The following is a 17,880-nucleotide window of genomic DNA, read 5'->3' as shown; positions in this document are numbered from 1 at the left end:
CCGGCCGGGCGGCGATGATTGGTCATTCGTAAGCGGGTTACACATTCAAACTGATTGGTTCGGGCCCTGTGAGGAACTGCCCTAGGCTAAACGGCCAGTAGGGCATTTTTTTAACTATCTCAGGAATCTGGGTGTAACAGAGGAACTTAATAATACCTAATCTTTTACATTCAAGCTTTCCAGCTTAGAAACTTTACCCTTTCATTCCCCACTCCTTTTTCTGACTACTTTTAATCTTAAAAGTAATGAATCATAATTATTGGGGAGTCTCATTTTTCATCTCTGTCAGTGGAGCATACTGCCTTCCGATTACCACGAGTTGTCCTGTGTTTCTTGGAATCATTTTTAGCATGGCCTCCATTTTAGATTTCACTCGGTATTAGACCCCGATTTATCTAACTACACTGACTACCTAACTTTAAATCTGGCTTCATTCCCCCCTCTAATTTGGGAACTCCTTACTGCTGTGAGGAAGGGGGACGAAGATGATCTCTCTGGCTTCTTCAGGCTGAAAAGGGACTGTGTGGGGCAAGCAGTTTGGAGTCCCCCTTAAAATTATCGGGTCTATGGAGTGGTCCATGCTAACAGTCCAATTGAGAAGTAATAGGCTGGAGGGCCATTCGAGTGATAGGTGGTCTATAAGAGAAACAAGAATCCATTAGTACTGGAACCAGATAAATATGCCAATGAGTATAATGGCCAAGACAAAGATTAACAATGTTTTCTATCAGGCAGTACCAGGAACTAGGAGTTAAGATACCGTTTCCACGACAATGTTGCTGAGGACATGGCTTCTATCTGAGCATGCAAATCTTTAAGGATGTTTGTCACATTGTCAGAAATGTCAGGGATGTCAACACAACAACTAACGTTTAGGGTTACAGATGTCTTTTCCCTTAAGATATAGTCTAATAATTTAATGCCATGTGATCCTGAAAAATCCTTTTACTAGTATGACCTCTGTGTTTAATAGAGAAATCTTTAATTCTGCTACTCAGGGCTGGATAACCATACTAGCAAACATTAAGCCTACCTGCGTTGGTTAGGAATAAAGGCCTTAGACTAAAACTACTCTAACAGTCCCTTTGACAGTTATCAGGCATTTCTGTCTAAAAATCTCTTTTGCAGCCTCCAGTTTACTTATTGTTGGAGGTTACATTTAACTATTATTATCATTTAAGATGTCCAGGAACAGCTGTGCTTTGGCTTTGACTGTCTTTGCTAAGTGTTTAAGATGAAGCAAGTCAAACTGACTTTGTTTCCATCTATTGGTAACAGCTGAATTATCCTGAGAGTCCTCGGGAACTTCACAGCAGCTTCTCAGTTCTGCTAGTGCCATTTGCGCTGGGATGGGTCCAGGCCTTGCTTGACCATACGGCTTCCCTCAGAAGCATCAGGGATGTCTCCCTTCTTTGATGACCCTCCTCTTCACAGCAAATGCACCGATTGGCTTTCTGTCCTCCACTGGTCTCATTAATCTCCCTGATCAGGAGGTTATGTGGCCTAGAGTTGCAAAGCCCTTTGGAGAAGTCCCCTATCCCTGATTCAGACTGACTCAGAGGGCAAGAGCCAAATATTGGTTTTCTTGGCCCTTTAATTTAACTTTAATTTTTAAAACTTAATCTTAAACACCTAGCAAATAAACTTCAACAGCCTTATATTAAATACTGGGCTTTAGTACCTATCTCTCTATCCTGTAGGTGATAACTCCTTATCTTAAGTTAACCCAGGTTGTGAGTTCTTAAAGCAGTACTTCTTTAAAACATTAACAGGCAATCTTTAGACCATCTAAAAGCAAACTACAAAACAAAACTAACTAGGATAAAAACATATTTAGTTTATGTAATAGCTACCTTGAATTCTGGCAGAGTTATACATTATAATCCCCTGTTTGAAGTCCGGCAATCGTGTCAAAACCAACTTTTGGACACAACCTTAAATGCACTGAAATCTGACCTACTTCTTTCATAGTCACTTTCACATGAGATGGGACATAGAGCCTTATCTCAAGTAAGGCGGGGCTCATCATAAGTCTTAAATACTATAGTTCTGAAGCTGATCTTTGCTTTTTAGACATCATTTTACAAAGTCTACATAAATTGTTGCTCAATCTTACATGAATATTAGCTAACACAATATAATATCACATCTAAAACATGAATTAAAGAAAGGCTGAAAACTTTTAACCTCTTGTAGGAAAGTAGCAAAGTACTTGTGTTTTACAATAAAACCTTTACCCAGATTAGGCTCTCATTAACTTAAAAATACATTTAAATTGTGTCTCAGTGTAGAAAGCAACATAGAACTTTACATATCTCACCGATAACAAGTCCAGTTACAGAACACACATGATAAATAAATTTCCAGCATGTTTTTCTCTTTGAGCCTAAAATTACCATACAACTTTAGAACACCAGCTTGTAAAGCTTCTACCTTACAGACTTGTATACCTGGAAAATATGAACACATTAGTAACATCACAATTGCATTGATGATTTTATGCTAACCAAGTTTGGGCTTTTAAAGAAACAACATAGCACAATTCTCTAAAACAAGAGCACTCGTTTAACCAGCTGTTTAATTTTTTTAAAGATTATTTGCTCAAAAACTTACTTATAACCAACTTGCACAGACCTTTTTTATCACTTACTTAAACCCTCTTAATTACTTAATCACATAGACTCTCTTATCCAGTAACACATTTTCCCTCTATTAAATCCATACCTAGAACCTTCTAGTTTCTCTTTTTTATCTGTTAACCTCCTTCTGTTCACATTTTGAAACAATACCTGTAAACCTTTGAATCTAAGCAGATTATTTCATAGACATCAACATTTTATTAGGGCCTTTTTGAACACCTAGAAAAACGTATAAGCTTAATTTTAAAGACATCTTTATTTTTATCTGTTTACCCAATTTAAATTGAACCATTTGAATCACGTGAATTAAAGATATTTGGATCCATTTTTTATTTTTCATGAGCGCTCCTCATCTGTCATGTCATATCACTGCAGGATATATGGACATACACACATACAGACATACCGACATACAACACATAACAAGAGTGTGCACACATAATAGTGAAGGCCTTGTAGCTTTTCGCAGATGAAATCTCCATTGCAATGTTTCAAAAAAAAAAACTCCAGTTGATCAAAAATAGAACTTATCAGAAAAACATTAACTTGTCTGTAGGAACAAAATCATGAGCTCAAAAATAAAGATACAGAATCTAAGAAAAAAGCAAAAGTCCTAAAAAATTAACCGGCCAGTAATTAGTAAATGCCATTCAATTTACTTTTTGGTTTAATCTAGTTTGAGTTCAGGTAAGACATCTTTACTCCTTTTTTTTTTTCCTTGGGCCTCAGATCTGTCTCCTATTGAGCCTCAGGCTTCTTCTATTTGCATATCAACTCAAGTCCTGGCTGAATTCTGGAAGGACCTGGGAAGACCAGAATTCTGAACAGAAACTTTATGCCTAAGGCATTTTAACCATAAGTCACATTTTTTTTTAAAGTTTAAGATACAATTTACAAATTTTTATCTTTATCTTTCTACACTAGAAAAACTTGCTCACACAAAACTGAAAATAGGATCCTTCTTGATAATATAAAAGCCACCATCAGAAGAAGTACCTTCAAGATCATCAAGCCACTTTCTTTGTTCTGAAGTTCCTAAAGTAGTACTAAATTGCCTGAAAAATTTTAAAAGAGAACCACACACTACCATGTATATCCAAAATTAAGCTTTGAAAATTCCCAAGACTGTTGCTAATTAATGTCATTTCAATAAACCAGACCAACGTTTTAATTCAACACTTTTTGTTAAATCTTACACACTGAGAGAAACAGATACCAAATCGTAATTTACTATCCTTGCCCAAATCAATGCACTGTATACCTAGTGAAATCTCCTTAGGCTTCCCAGTTCAAAAATTGATAAAAAATAAAACTGAATGATTGGGAGTTACTTGCCAACTTGGAAGTAGAGTTCTTTTAATTTTCTATCCTAAGTATCTATAAGTTCTCTGGCATGAATTGTCTGAAACCACAAACTAAACAATTACCTAACCCTAACTTTCAACTGGAAGATTATACAATGCTTCAAACTCATCTAGATACCAGATGTTAAGAAACAATCTATAATAACCTTTAAAAGACCGGATAAGAAAAAATCTCTCCAGGTTTTGAACTTCCATTTAATTATGACTCTTATCAGTGGCACCTTAGATTTCCCATGAGTGGACAAGATGTCCTCACTTAGGGGCTGCCAATGTCTCGGCTTGGCACAGAATCACGAGCCACCACACACCTACTCCATGAGGCTTTTTCCCCGTTCCCATTTTAATCTCGCGAGAACTCAACGGGAACAAGCAGGCAGGAGCACTCTAATCCCGCAGCAATAATCTTCAACTTCCAACTTTCCTAAAACCCCTATTGTAAACCGGGAACGCCCTAAACTCAAATTATCTTAAACCCAGATACTTCCTAAAACCTGCAGGATACACCCTAATCCTGGATCCACCCTGGTCATTGAGCAGGGTCACCTTTCTCAAACACACATGCAAGGTCACAGCAAATTCTCAGTGTGACTGACTTACTGCATTCAGTGTCCCTTCTTTTTAAGTAAACAGAGGTGGCTTAATCCTTAAGATGTAGATAAGGACTGAGGACACTCCCCAGAGCTAAATGGCTCTGGCAGCTGCTGGGAGTCCCTTAATCTTATCTCTCACCCGCAGGATCAGCTCCTCCAGTTTGGTTTGACACTAGGCATTTTTTTTTTTCCTAACTTTTTAGTAGCCAGCTCCCAAAATGCTCATCCTCTGCTTGCAGTTATTTTGAGTGCTAGGCTTCCCCAAGAATGCAAAGTGGGGATTTCTTAAAAGCCCCCTTGGGAGTGTCAAAATTTGTGACTGAAAATTTGGTTCCCGTCCCCCAAAGCCAATTAACACCAATTTAATCAGCAGGCATCTCTATTTGCACTCAAGCCTACTAAGGGAGGGAAAGAAAACATTGTTTTCCTAATTTTGTTTAACAAAGGGGAGCAAAGTTTACCACCCACTTTGGGGCTGCATTTCCAAGCAACGACTCAGACTCTGGGGACCTGGTCCCTTCTGCCTCCACAAGGGAGGGAAAGGGCCGGGTGCCCCTAGCCACCTTCCCCTGCTCGCCAGGTGGTTGGAGGGAGGGGGCAGTCCCTCGCAGACTCCCATCTCTGACCCGCCCGCCCCACTGTGGTGGAAATGCGTCTGATGGCAACCGGTCGCAGGCAGAGGAGGGGGAGGGGCGGTCCCCTGCCAACCTTACCTCCGACCCCGCCCGCTGGAGCACCCCCCCACTTCCGGGGAGGGGAAACAGCGAAGGGGCGGAAAGGACAGGTGGGTGGAGGGGCCAGGAGGAACAAGGACAGGACAGATCCGCCCTACCATCGGGTGGAATTCTCCCAGCAAACTGCGCGGACCCCACCCATGCAGGAAGAGATTCGAAGAGGTCCTGAAAGGTTAGAAGCCATGATCTGGATGGCCATGCGGCCCCAGCTGAAAGACAATCTCTGACTTTGCAGATTAGAGAGAGAGATGGAGGGACTCTCCTGGGGGCCATTCAACTCCGAGGGTGGGCCACTCTGCTCTGAAGCGTAGAGAGACAATACAAACGTGACACAAACACGGAATGAAGCGGAGAAAAAGACAGAAGTACCGGCGGCCGACCCAGACCGGGCAAAGCGAAGCCCGTGCCACCGAAGGAACCGCTCAGACCGCCACCCACAGCGCCCACGGCCTGGACCGAGCAGAGCAGAGAGAGGAGACAACTGACACACACACAATAAACGTTTAACATGAGTTCAGAGGCAAAGACTAAAGACAGACAATAAACTCAACCCAGACAGTAAACAGAATTGCCGGCAAAACCAGACGGGTTGGCAGCACCGATGGGGGCGTTTTCGCCCCCCCCTGATGAGGGACCTTCGCCCCTCCCCCGAGTTCCCCAAGGCGTCCCTCTGGGGAACGTGGCTGGCTAAAGACACGTCTGTCCACCACAGCCAGCCACAGCCAGGGAAAACTCACGTTTTCCACTGGGAACCATACGCTACCAACCCAAAACCAGAAGGCTCTGAGGGCTCACGCCCTCTGGGGGTTCACACCCGCCATTGAGCTCCAGAAGGCTCTGAGAGCTTACGTTCTCCAGCCCAAAACCAGAAGGCTCTGAGAGCTCATGCTCTCCAGCCCAAAACCAGACCAGACTCTGAGCAATCGCAAAGGAAAAACAAGAAGGAGAAGAAGGAGGAGGAGAAGAAGAAGAAGATAAGGCGCCTTACTTACCCCCCGAAGTAGTCCGTTGTTAGGGTCTCCCTGTCCGGCGATGCGCTGTTCCCGGCCAACGCACCAAATGTAAGGGGGGGTCCGGCGGAGCGTCGGAGGAAGAGACCACACACAAGAGACTTACTCCATGCAATTGGCAAAAGGGGATTTATTGGGGATCCATTCCAGCGCGCTGGGACTCTGTGCCCACTCAAGAAGGGAGCGCAGCTCAGAGCCTCCTTTTCTGTCTTCAGCAGTATTGTCCACGGAACGCTGTAGACAGACAGAAGAGTGAATCACTGGGGGCAGGTGCAGTAAGCTCTATTAGCCTCAGATTTTTTTTTTCTTCTCAATTACAGAATTGGGTGGTGGTTGGGTTTATGCTGAGGAATGGGTGGAGACAGAGAAATACCTCCTGGGGATTATGACAATATTCCCGTCTGTTTATCAAAGAGGTGATTGCCTACTTCTTTGCTTGATGATTTTTAAAATCAAAGGTGCTTTTCTGATGTCTCCGTTTAAGCTCAAGTTACTTTTATGTATAGAGAGGTTATTAGTGATTAATGTGGTATAGTAATTAATTTTTGTAGGATTTCCTTCACTTCCCCCACCCCACTCTAATTCTAGTGTGAATGATTGAGTCTAAAGTTATTCTCTAGGGCTGCTTTGCACTTTTTAATAATTTACAATAATTTTTTTCTTATTTGCATATATAATGTAAGGGGTTTCCTGGCATTTTCATTTATATTGTATTATTGGAACTTTAGCAAATATAAACATGTTTACTCAATCAATTGATTATGAAAACTTTTGGTTTGTTTTATCAGTTAGATTCCACATCACTTCTCTCTGAGGAACAGTTGAGGTGTCTTCTGGATGAATGCACATTCAAACAAAAGTCCATCATGAGGCTTTCTTCTGACAGAGAAAATGAAGATATTGAGGACGTAACATCAGAGTTCCCCAAGCTTTCTAGATCTATCCTCTCTAAGTTACTAAATAGGTCAGAAGCAGAGGTCCAGAAAACTGAGGTAGAGGATGAAGATATGCTTGAGAATGTAGAATGTAAAGTTGCTGAACAGTGCTATCTCACAGAATCCCTGACTGGGCATTATATATCAGAAGCTTTTGTAATTGACACAGAGAATATGAAATGCCTCCAATTTTCCAAGAATGAGGCGATTAGTGATGCAGAAGACTACTTTATGTCAAAGACTGTTGGCATTGGGAGATTGAAAAGGCCTTCCTTCTTGGATGATCCACTGTATGGTATCAATGTGAGCCTTTCATCAGAAGACCAACATCTGAAACTGAGTTTTCCTGGGAAACCAACAACAGGTGAGACGTAGAGAACATGTGTTATATATCACAGAGTGTTACTTATAACAAAGGAGCACATTGGGATCATCTGAGGAGTCTCTGCTTGTTTATTTTGATACCCATGTCCAAGACCCTCTCCAGGCTTAACTGAAATAAGAGTTTCTAGCTGTCAATTAATGTGGTGACAGGATTTCACTGGGTGCACTTGAGAAATATGGGTTTCAGTTTAGTGAAAGGAAGCTAATTATGTTATCTTATTGTGGTCCTCAGATAGAACCAGTTCTACCAATAATGACAATTGTACAATTTGAGTGTACTTAATATTGAAGTTTCATCCACTTGATTGTAACTGTATTGATGAAACCTGGTTGTGGTGGATTGATTTTGGGAAGTGAACTGCAGTGGTTTGAAAGGGGTATGTGCTGGTGTATGTCATTATTCCACTAAACAGTTCAAAGGAACTAGAGTGTTTGGGAAGCTTTTGTTTGTCATAATGTTGTCTTATTGCTTTGCAGTGGAGCCATGGGATTTTTAGAAATAGTGACACTATTAGCTAATTTTTTTCCATTAAATGAATATTTTGGATCCACCCACATCAGCCTCTGCAGGGTCCAGGCACACAGCGGGCTGGGTCCACACCTTTCTTGGTGGGGCAGACACCCACTAGAGCCTAGCCTCTGGTGCAGGACTGCCCCTTCTGACCAGTGTACTACCCTGAGAGCTGAGATCCAGCCCAGATGGCTCACAACAACCCATGCAGGATCCAGGATTTTGCCCGGTTCATCCCTCCCCTGGCAAAGCAGACACTGCCAGAGCCTAGCCTTTGGCACAAGACTGCCCCTTCCTACCAGCAGACTACCATGGGAGGTCAAGCCTAGCAGCTCAGATCCACCCACTCCAACTTACTTAGGTCCCAGACACAGGATGCAGTAGCATCCATTGAGGGATACCAGCAGGGTCTGGAAGCCCAACATCAAGGTGAGTTACAGACAATCTGCACAGGTACTACAAGAATATAGGGAAGAAACTGTAATATCTCAGATACACACTGCAAGAAAGGAAGACAGATAGACAACATGAAAAAAAAAATAAGGGAGGAAAGTGCCCCAAACAAACCAGGACACTATAACAACAGAACCTATGGGTAGTGAAGTTGATGAAATGTCAGAGAAGGAGTTCAGAATGTTCATAATTAAAATGATCTGTGAATCACCTAAGTTAGAAAATACAAGCAAAAATTGATCACTCCAACAATGTGATAAGAGAGCAAATAAGGTAGCAAAAGAATACTTCAAGAGAGAGAGAGAGAGAAACTGGAAAAAAAAGTCAGAAATCCTTGAAATGAAGGCTACAATACATCAAATAAAAAAACTCAATAGAAAGCATAACCAACAGACTAGATCACTTGGAAAAAAGAACATCAGATAATGAAGACAAAGTATACAATCTAGAAAATAAAGTTGATCACACAGTGAAGAAAGTTAGAAACCATGAACAGAACATCCAAGAATTATGGGACAGCATCAAAAGACCAAATCTAAGAGTAATCAGGATAGAAGAAGGCACAGAGTTTCAAACCAAAGGAATGCACAATCTCTTCAATGAGATAATATCAGAAAATTTCCCAAGCATGAAGAATGAATTGGAAAACCAAATACAAGAGGCTTACAGGACATCTAATGTACAAAATTTCAACAGATCTACACCAAGGCACATTATAATGAAAGTGTCTAGCATACAGAATAAGGATAGAATCTTAAACGCTGCAAGAGAGAGGAATCAGATCACATATAGGGGGAGACCAGTTCGTACCTCAGCAGATTTTTCAATCCAGACCCTCAAAGCCAGGAGATCGTGGAACAACATATACAATGCTCTGAAAGAAAATGGATGCCAACCAAGAATCTTATATCCAGAAAAACTAAACTTTAGATTTGATGATGAAATAAAAACCTTCCATGATAAATGAAAGTTAAAAGAATTTAAAACTAGAAAGCCTGCACTACAGAACATCCTGGGCAAAATATTCCAAGAAGAGGAAATGAAAAACAATGACAAAAATCAGCAGAGGGAGGGATTACACTAAAGGAAAATCTAATCAGAGGCAAAACCAAGTCACATTAAATACCAAAAATAAACAAAAATGGCTGGGAATACAAATCATGTCTCAATAATAACCCTGAATGTTAATGTCCTAAACTCATCAATCAAAAGACATAGACTAGCAGATTGGATCAAACAAACAAATAGCCAAAAAACCGAACACTATGCTGCTATGCTTCCTACAAGAGACACATCTCATAGAAAAAGATATTCACAGACTGAAGGTGAAGGGTAGGGGAAAATCATACCACTCACATGGACTAGGAAGAGTAGGAGAGAGAAAACTCAAATCACTAACATACGTTTTTTTAAAAAAGGAAATATCACAACAGACACTACAGAAATACAGAAGATAATTAAAAATTATTTTGAAAACTTGTACTCCAATAAAATAGAAAATAATGAAGGCATTGACAAATTTCTAGAGTCATATAATTTGCCCAAATTGAATCAGGATGATATACACAATTTGAACAGCTCAATTTCAAGTGATGAAATAGCAGATGCCATCAAAAGTCTACCAACCAAGAAAAGCCCAGAACCGGATGGATACACAGCTGAGTTCTACAAGACCTTTAAAGAAGAACTAATACCAATACTCTTCAATTTATTTCAGGAAATAGAAAAAGAGTCAGCACTTCCAAACTCATTCTATGGGGTCAATATCACCCTGATTCCAAACCCAGGCAAAGACACATCAAAAAAAAAAAGAAAAAAAAAGAAAACTTCAGACTAATATCTCTAGTGAATATAGATGCAAAAATTCTCATTAAATTCTGGTAAATTGAATACAAAAACATACCAAAAAGATCATGCACCACAATCAAGTTGTATTCAACCCAGGGATGCAAGGTTGTTTCAACATATGGAAATCAATAAATGTAATTAATCACATCAATAGACTTAAAGATAAGAATCATATGATCATCTCAATAGATGCTGAAAAAGTACTTGACAAAATACAGCACCACTTTATGTTCAAAACACTAGAAAAACTTGGGATAACAGGAACATATCTCAACATGATAAAGGGTGTCTATGCTAAGCCCCAGGCCAATGTCATTCTAAATGGAGAAAAAAATTGAAGGCATTCCCTCTAAAACCTGGAACAAGACAAGGATGCCCTCTTTCACCACTTCTATTTAAAATAGTTCTTGAAACACTGGCCAGAGCAATTAGACGGGCAAAAGAATTTAAAGGGATATACATAGGAAAAGAAGAATTCAAATTGGCTCTATTTGCTGATATGATTCTATACCTGGAAGACCCTAAAAGTTCCACCAGAAAATTCCTAGAACTAGTAAATGAATTCATCAAAGTAGCAAGATATAAAACCAACACCCATAAATCAAAGACATTTCTGTGTATCAGTGACAAATCCTCAGAAAGAGAAATGAAGAAAACTATCCCATTCTCAATAGGCTAAAAAAATAAAATAAAATAAATAAAAATAAAATAAATGGGAATCAACTAAAAAAAGAGGTAAAAGATCTATGTAATGAAAATTACAGAACCCTAAAGAAAGAAGTCAAAGAGGACCTTAGAAGATAGAAAGATCTACCTTGCTCTTAGATAGGCAGAATTAATATTAGCAAAATGACCATACTTCCAAAAACCTATACAGATTTAATATAATTCTGATAAAAATTCCAATAACATTCTCATAGAAATAGAAAAAGCAATCATGAAATTCAACTGGAAAAATAAGAGACCCGGAATAGCTAAAGCAATCCTTAGCAGGAAGTGTGAAGCAGGTGGCATCACTATACCAGACCTTAAACTATACTACAAAGCAATAGTAACAAAAACAGCATGATATTGGCACCAAAACAGACTGGTAGACCAATGGTACAGAATAGAGGACACAAAGACTAACCCATGAAACTACAATTATCTTATATTAGACAAAGATGCCAAGAATATGCATTGGAGAAAAGATAGCATCATCAACAAATGGTGCTGGGAAAACTGGAAATCCATATGCAACAAAATGAAATTTAACCCCTATCTCTTACCATGCACAAAACTCAACTCAAAATGGATCAAGGACTTAAGAATAAAAACAGAGACCCTACTTTTTCTAATAGAAAAAAAGTAGGCCCTAATCTCCACCATGTGGAATTAGGCCCCAACTTCCTTAATAAGACTCCTTTGGCACAAGGATTAAAATCAAGAATCAATAAATGGGATGGACTCAAACTAAAAGGCTTCTTCTCAACAAAAGAAACAGTCTGTGAGGTGAATAGAGAGCCTATATCTTGGGAGCAAATCTTTACTCCTTACACATCAGATAGAGCACTAATCACTAGGATATATAAATAATTCAAAAAGCTAAACACCAAAAAATAAATAGCCCAATCAATAGATGGGCCAAAGACCCTGAAGAGACACTTCTCAGAGGATGATCAACAATCAATTAACAAATACATGAAAAAATGTTCATCATCACTAGCAATTAGAGAAATGCAAATCAGAACCACTCTAAGGTTTCATCTCATTCTAGTCAGAATGGCAGCTATTATGAAGACAAACAACAATAAGTGTTGGCGAGGATGTGGGGAAAATAGTACACTCATACACTGCTGGTGGGACTGCAAATTGGTGCAGCCAATATGGAAAGCAGTATGGAGATTCCTTGGAAAATTGGGAATGGAACCACCATTTAACCCAACTGTCCCTCTCCTCAGTCTATACCCAAAGGATTTAAAAACAGCATACTACAGGGACACAGTACATCAATGTTTATAGCAGCACAATTCACAATAGCTAAACTGTGGAACCAACCTAGATGCCCTTCAATAGATGAATGACTAAAAAAATGTGGCATATATACACAATGGAATATTTACTCAGCAATGAAAGAGATTAAAATCATGGCATTTGCAGGTAAATGGATGGAGTTAGAGAAGATAAATGCTAAGTGAAGTTATCCAATCTCCAAAAAACAAATGCCAATCTTTTTTTTTTTTTAAATATAAGGAGGCTGATTCATAGTGGGATAGGGAGCAGGAGCATGGGAGGAATAGAGGAACTCTAGATAGGGCAGAGGGGTTAGAAGGGAAGGGAGGGGGGGTATGGGGTAATTAATGATGGTGGAATGTATTGATCATTGCTATTCAAAGTACATGTATGAAGACACGAATTGGTGTGAATATACTATGTATACAACCAGAGATATGAAAAATTTTGCTCTCTCTATATAATAAGAATTGTAATGCATTCTGCTGTCATATATAAATAAAAAAACTTACATAAAAAAGAATATTTTGGTTTGCTCCAAGTGAAGTCCTTAATTCATCATTGTCTTCATGGATTTCTCTTTTTCTCAGTTTGTCCTCAGTCAGACCTATTTATTTGTTAAATTACTTTTACAGGTTCTATTAATTGCTTCTTTTTTTTTTTTTTTTTTTTTTTTTTTTTTTAAAGAGAGAGTGATAGAGGGAGGGAGAGAGAGAGAGAATTTTTTAATGTTTATTTTTTAGTTATTGGCAGACACAACATCGTTGTTTGTATGTGGTGCTGAGGATCGAACCCGGGCCGCACGAACACCAGACGAGCGCGCTACCGCTTGAGCCACATCCCCAGCCCTATTAATTGCTTCTTAGATGCTCTTGGTGACTGTGTTTTACCTGGTTTACTATGTTCTAGGAAGGGGTTTTCAACCTTATACTGTTGACATTTTTGGACTGGACGTTCTTTGTTGTAGGCAACTTTTCTGTGCATTGTAGGATATTTAACAGAATCTCCGCTTCTACTCAATAGATGCCAGTAGTGTACTATGAAGTTCTGACAAACAAAAGTATTTCCAGACATCACCAAATGTTAACTGGGGGACAAAATTTTCCCCAATTGAGGACCATTGTTCCAAAATACAAAATAAGTAGGACATAATCACTGCTCTGAAGTATTTTCATAGTCTATTGATGAAAAGAGGCACTTTCATAGATAATTACAGTGGAGTGGGACAAGCATATAAGACCTTCAGAACAAAGTCCATAGGCATCATTACAGAGGGACTGACAATATCATTAAGTTTCTCACTTTTCTTGGAAGCTTCAAATCATCTGGACTTAATTATTCAACTGATTTTTTTGAATTTTTAAATAATAGTTTTGAGATTAAATTTATATACCTGTATTAGTTTCTTATGGTTGCTGTAACAGATTGCCAAAACAGAAATTTATTCTCATAGTTTTGGAGGTCAGAAGTCCGAAATCAAGGAGTCACCAAGACTACGTACACTCTGCCTGGAGGCGGTAGAGGAGGATGCTTCTTACTTGCTTTTCCCAGTTTCTCATGGCTGTCAGTGTTCTTTGGCTTTCTCACTTTCTGATCACATCACTGCAGTCTTTTCTTCTCTCTTCACATTGCCTTCCTTTCTGGGTTTCTTAATTTCCCTCAGCTTTTTTCTTTAAAAAATACTTCTCACTGAATTTAGGGCCTACCCCGATAATTCAGGATGATCTCCTAATCTCAGGATCCTTTAATTTGGCCTCATTTTAGAAAATGAACTTTTTCCAAAATAAGATAAAATTCACAAATCCAGGGCCTAAGAAGAATGAGGACATAGTTTTTGTGGGGCCACTCTTCAATAATACCAAAGCATTCATCCATTTAAAGTGTATAATTCAAAGATTTATGCTATAATCACAGAGTTGTACATCCATTACTGCTTTCGATTTCAAATTTTCCTTATCTCACCTCAAAGAAACACTATGTCCGTTAATTATCATTCTTTTTTTTTTCTTCTAATCCCCAGCTCTAGGCAGTCACTATCCTACTTTCTGTCTCAATAAATTTTCCTGGCCTGAATATTTCACATAAATGGAATCATACAATATGTCACCTGTTTTTTTCTTTTTTTTTTTATTGGTTGTTCAAAACATTACAAAGCTCATGATATATCATCTTTCATACATTTGACTCAGTTGGGTTTTGAACTCCCATTTCTACCCCAAATACAGATAGCAGAATCACATCGGTTACATACTCACATTTTTACCTAATGGCATATTAGTGACTGTTGTAATCTGCTACCTTTCCTAACCGCTACTATCCCCCCTCCCCTCCCCTCCCACCTTCCCTCTCTACCTCTTCTGCTGTTGTTCAATTCTCTCCCTTTTTCCCCCCTCCCCCTTGCCCATCATAACCTCTTATACTTTTGTGTATCATTGAAGGTCTCCTACCATTTCCATATGCTTTCCCTTCTCTCTCCCTTTCTCTCCCCCCACTCGTCTTTGTTTAATGTTAATCTTTTCCTCATGCTCTTCCTCCCTGTTCTGTTCTTAGTTGCTCTCTTTATATCAAAGAAGACATTTGGCATTTGTTTTTTAAGGATTGGCTAGCTTCCCTTAGCATAATCTGCTCTAATGCCATCCATTTCCCTGCAAATTCTATGATTTTGTCATTTTTTATTGCTGCATAGTACTCCATTGTGTATAGATGCCACTTTTTTTTTTATCCATTCATCTATTGAAGGGCATCTAGGTTGGTTCCACAGTCTAGCTATTGTGAATTGTGCCGCTATGATCATTGATGTGGCAGTATCCCTATAGTACGCTCTTTTAAGGTCCTCAGGGAATAGTCCAAGGAGGGCGATAGCTGGGTCAAATGGTGGATCCATTTCCAGCTTTCCCAGGAATCTCCATACTGCTTTCCAAATTGGCCTTACCAATTTGCAGTCCCACCAGCAGTGTACAAGTGTACCCTTTTCCCCACATCCTCGCCAACACTTATTGTTGTTTGACTTCATAATGGCTGCCAATCTTACTGGAGTGAGAAGGTATCTTAGGGTGGTTTTGATTTGCATTTCTCTGACTGCTAGAGATGGAGAGCATTTTTTCATGTACTTGTTGATTGATTGTATGTCCTCCTCTGTGAAGTGTCTGTTCACGTCCTTGGCCCATTTGTAATATGTCTCCTTTTGCTACTGGCCTTTTATGCTTAACATAATGTTTTCAAGGTTTATCCATGTTGCAGTATGCTAATACTTCATTCTTTTTATTGTTAAATAATATTCCATTGTATGGATAGTCCATATTTTATTTATCACTTTAATACTTGATGGACACTTGAGTTGTTTCTACTTTTTGGTTTATATATATATATATATATGTATATTATAACATTATATATATATATATATAAAATGCTGATGTGAATACTTGTGAACAAGTTTTTGTGTGAATGCATATTTTCATTTCTCTTGGGCATATACCTAGGAGTAGAATCACCAGGTCTATCATAACCTTTTGAGGAATTGCCAGACTCTTTTCCAGAACTACTATGACATATTATTTTCCACAAGTCTTTTGTGATTCTTACTATCTTCCTTTATTTAATTCTGTTATCAATTCTGTCTTTTCTGTTAACCTTCTCACCTTAGGGTAGAAAAACATTTCCATTCCACTTCTGTTAGTGTCACGATTTATTTCTGTTTTTGAAGAGACAAAGTCAGTTATTTCTTATCTACCCTACATATAGCATTCACTTTACCCTATTTCCTGGAAGCTTAATAGAAAGCAAAAAATTAATTTTTTTGTCTATCTCTAAATCCATAATCATTTCAGCTTTCAAAACCCAAAAAGTTCTGAGAAGTAAGCTCAATGAAGACAAACACCTTATCTTTTGATCTTACTTTTAAGCTTTATACACAACTTGTGGATGTATTATATGTTAAAGGATTTAATATTTAATAGGCTCAATTATTTGCCTTAATTATGGACACATTTCTGATTATCTAATGACTTTGGTTGTTATTTTTATATGTAGATGAACAGGAGACTGAAGATGTAGTGGAAGAATGTGAAGAATCTTAAGCAAGGACCTCCTGGGATGTGCTCTGAAGAAAGTTGATAATGAAGTTAAAGTCTATTTCTTTCTGAATTCTTTGAATTTAATGAATGTATTATAGAGACTATTTCTTAAATAATGATTTTGACATTGGGGCTGGGGGTATAGCTCAGTTGGTAGAGTGTTTGTCTCGAAAGCACAGGATCCTGGGTTCAATCCCCAGCACCAAAGAGAACAAACAAACAAACAAACAAATAAATAAAAACTAAAAACCTTCTTGCTTTGTAAATTACATTTCCTTGCTATTTTTTGAGACTTGGGGTAGAATTGTTCAATGATTTTTCTTCATTGAAATTTATGGGAAATTTGTAAGTATGTTGCTAATCTTGCAACATCAGGGACACAGTTATAAAAACCAACATTGTAACATATGGGTGTGTGTTAAACTAGTGAAAGTGGTATGATTGATGATTGTTCTATATTTGATTCTTTTTCTTTTTTATTTGATTATGTTGTCAATTGTGCCTTTTCTGTTAACCTTCTCACTAAGGGTAGAAAAACATTTCTATTTCATTTCTTTTAGTGTCATAGTTCCCCCCCACCCTCTGTCCTTAAAGAGACAAAAGGCAATCAGGCCACAGGAAGAAATGAATTTTCTCAACATTAAGGGAGCTTATAGTAACTTATTAGCCATAATACTTTTCTTAAGTAGTTTAACAAGTTATTTGATATATTCTTCCAGTTTGTTCCATTCTTTCAGAGTTTGAGCCTTTGAGAATTTAGCAAGATGAGCAACAAAAGTCCATGCTACCATTAAAAGAAAAGTTTTGTCTTTTTTTTTACCTTTATTTTTTAATTTATTCTTTTATGTGGTGCTGAGGATTGAACCCAGGGCCTCACACTTGCTAGGCGAGCACTCTACCACTGAGCCACAACCCTAGCCTCAAGTTTTGTCTTTTTATAAGTAATTTATCTAGATTCATTGGAAAAATTTATGTGAATATCCCATAAGCTGAATTGGCATTAAATTAAAACTAAAAATCTAATTTATTTCAGCCAAAAAATGAGCTGGATATTGTGCTGCTTCTAATAAAATTTGGAGTAATATATGTGTGTAGTGTTGTTAATTTTTACTGGAACACATTCATCTACTGATGTTAGATAATTTTAATGATTGCTTGAATCCTACTTCCTTGACTTTTTAAAATGAATTCTATAGGTACTATTTTCAGAGGTATTGATAGGCAGTTTCTTTTTCCAGCCTTTCCATTTCAATTTACTGTTTGTTCATTTAAAATAGCAATGATTCATACTGATGTCAGTGTGCTACAGTATAATTTATCTTGATGCCAAAATTTTTGCTGTAC

At 38.3% G+C, this 17,880-nt stretch overlaps 1 protein-coding gene across 1 annotated transcript in view; it reads left to right on the top strand.

Moving 5' to 3' along the window:
- Positions 1-16,568, top strand: part of Fsip1 (fibrous sheath interacting protein 1) — a 204,652-nt gene extending 188,084 nt beyond the window's left edge. Inside the window, exons 11-12 of the mRNA XM_026393410.2 lie at positions 7,126-7,636; positions 16,493-16,568. Coding sequence (XP_026249195.2) covers positions 7,126-7,636; positions 16,493-16,539 — 558 coding nt within the window. The 3' untranslated portion in view covers positions 16,540-16,568. The remainder of the gene's footprint in view (positions 1-7,125; positions 7,637-16,492) is intronic.
- Positions 16,569-17,880: the final 1,312 nt, after the last annotated feature.

The sequence above is a fragment of the Urocitellus parryii genome, chromosome 6 (genome assembly GCF_045843805.1).
Source record: "Urocitellus parryii isolate mUroPar1 chromosome 6, mUroPar1.hap1, whole genome shotgun sequence".
NCBI lineage: Eukaryota > Metazoa > Chordata > Mammalia > Rodentia > Sciuridae > Urocitellus > Urocitellus parryii.
Note: the sequence above shows the minus strand (reverse complement) of the source record. Positions and strands in the feature narration are given on the sequence as shown.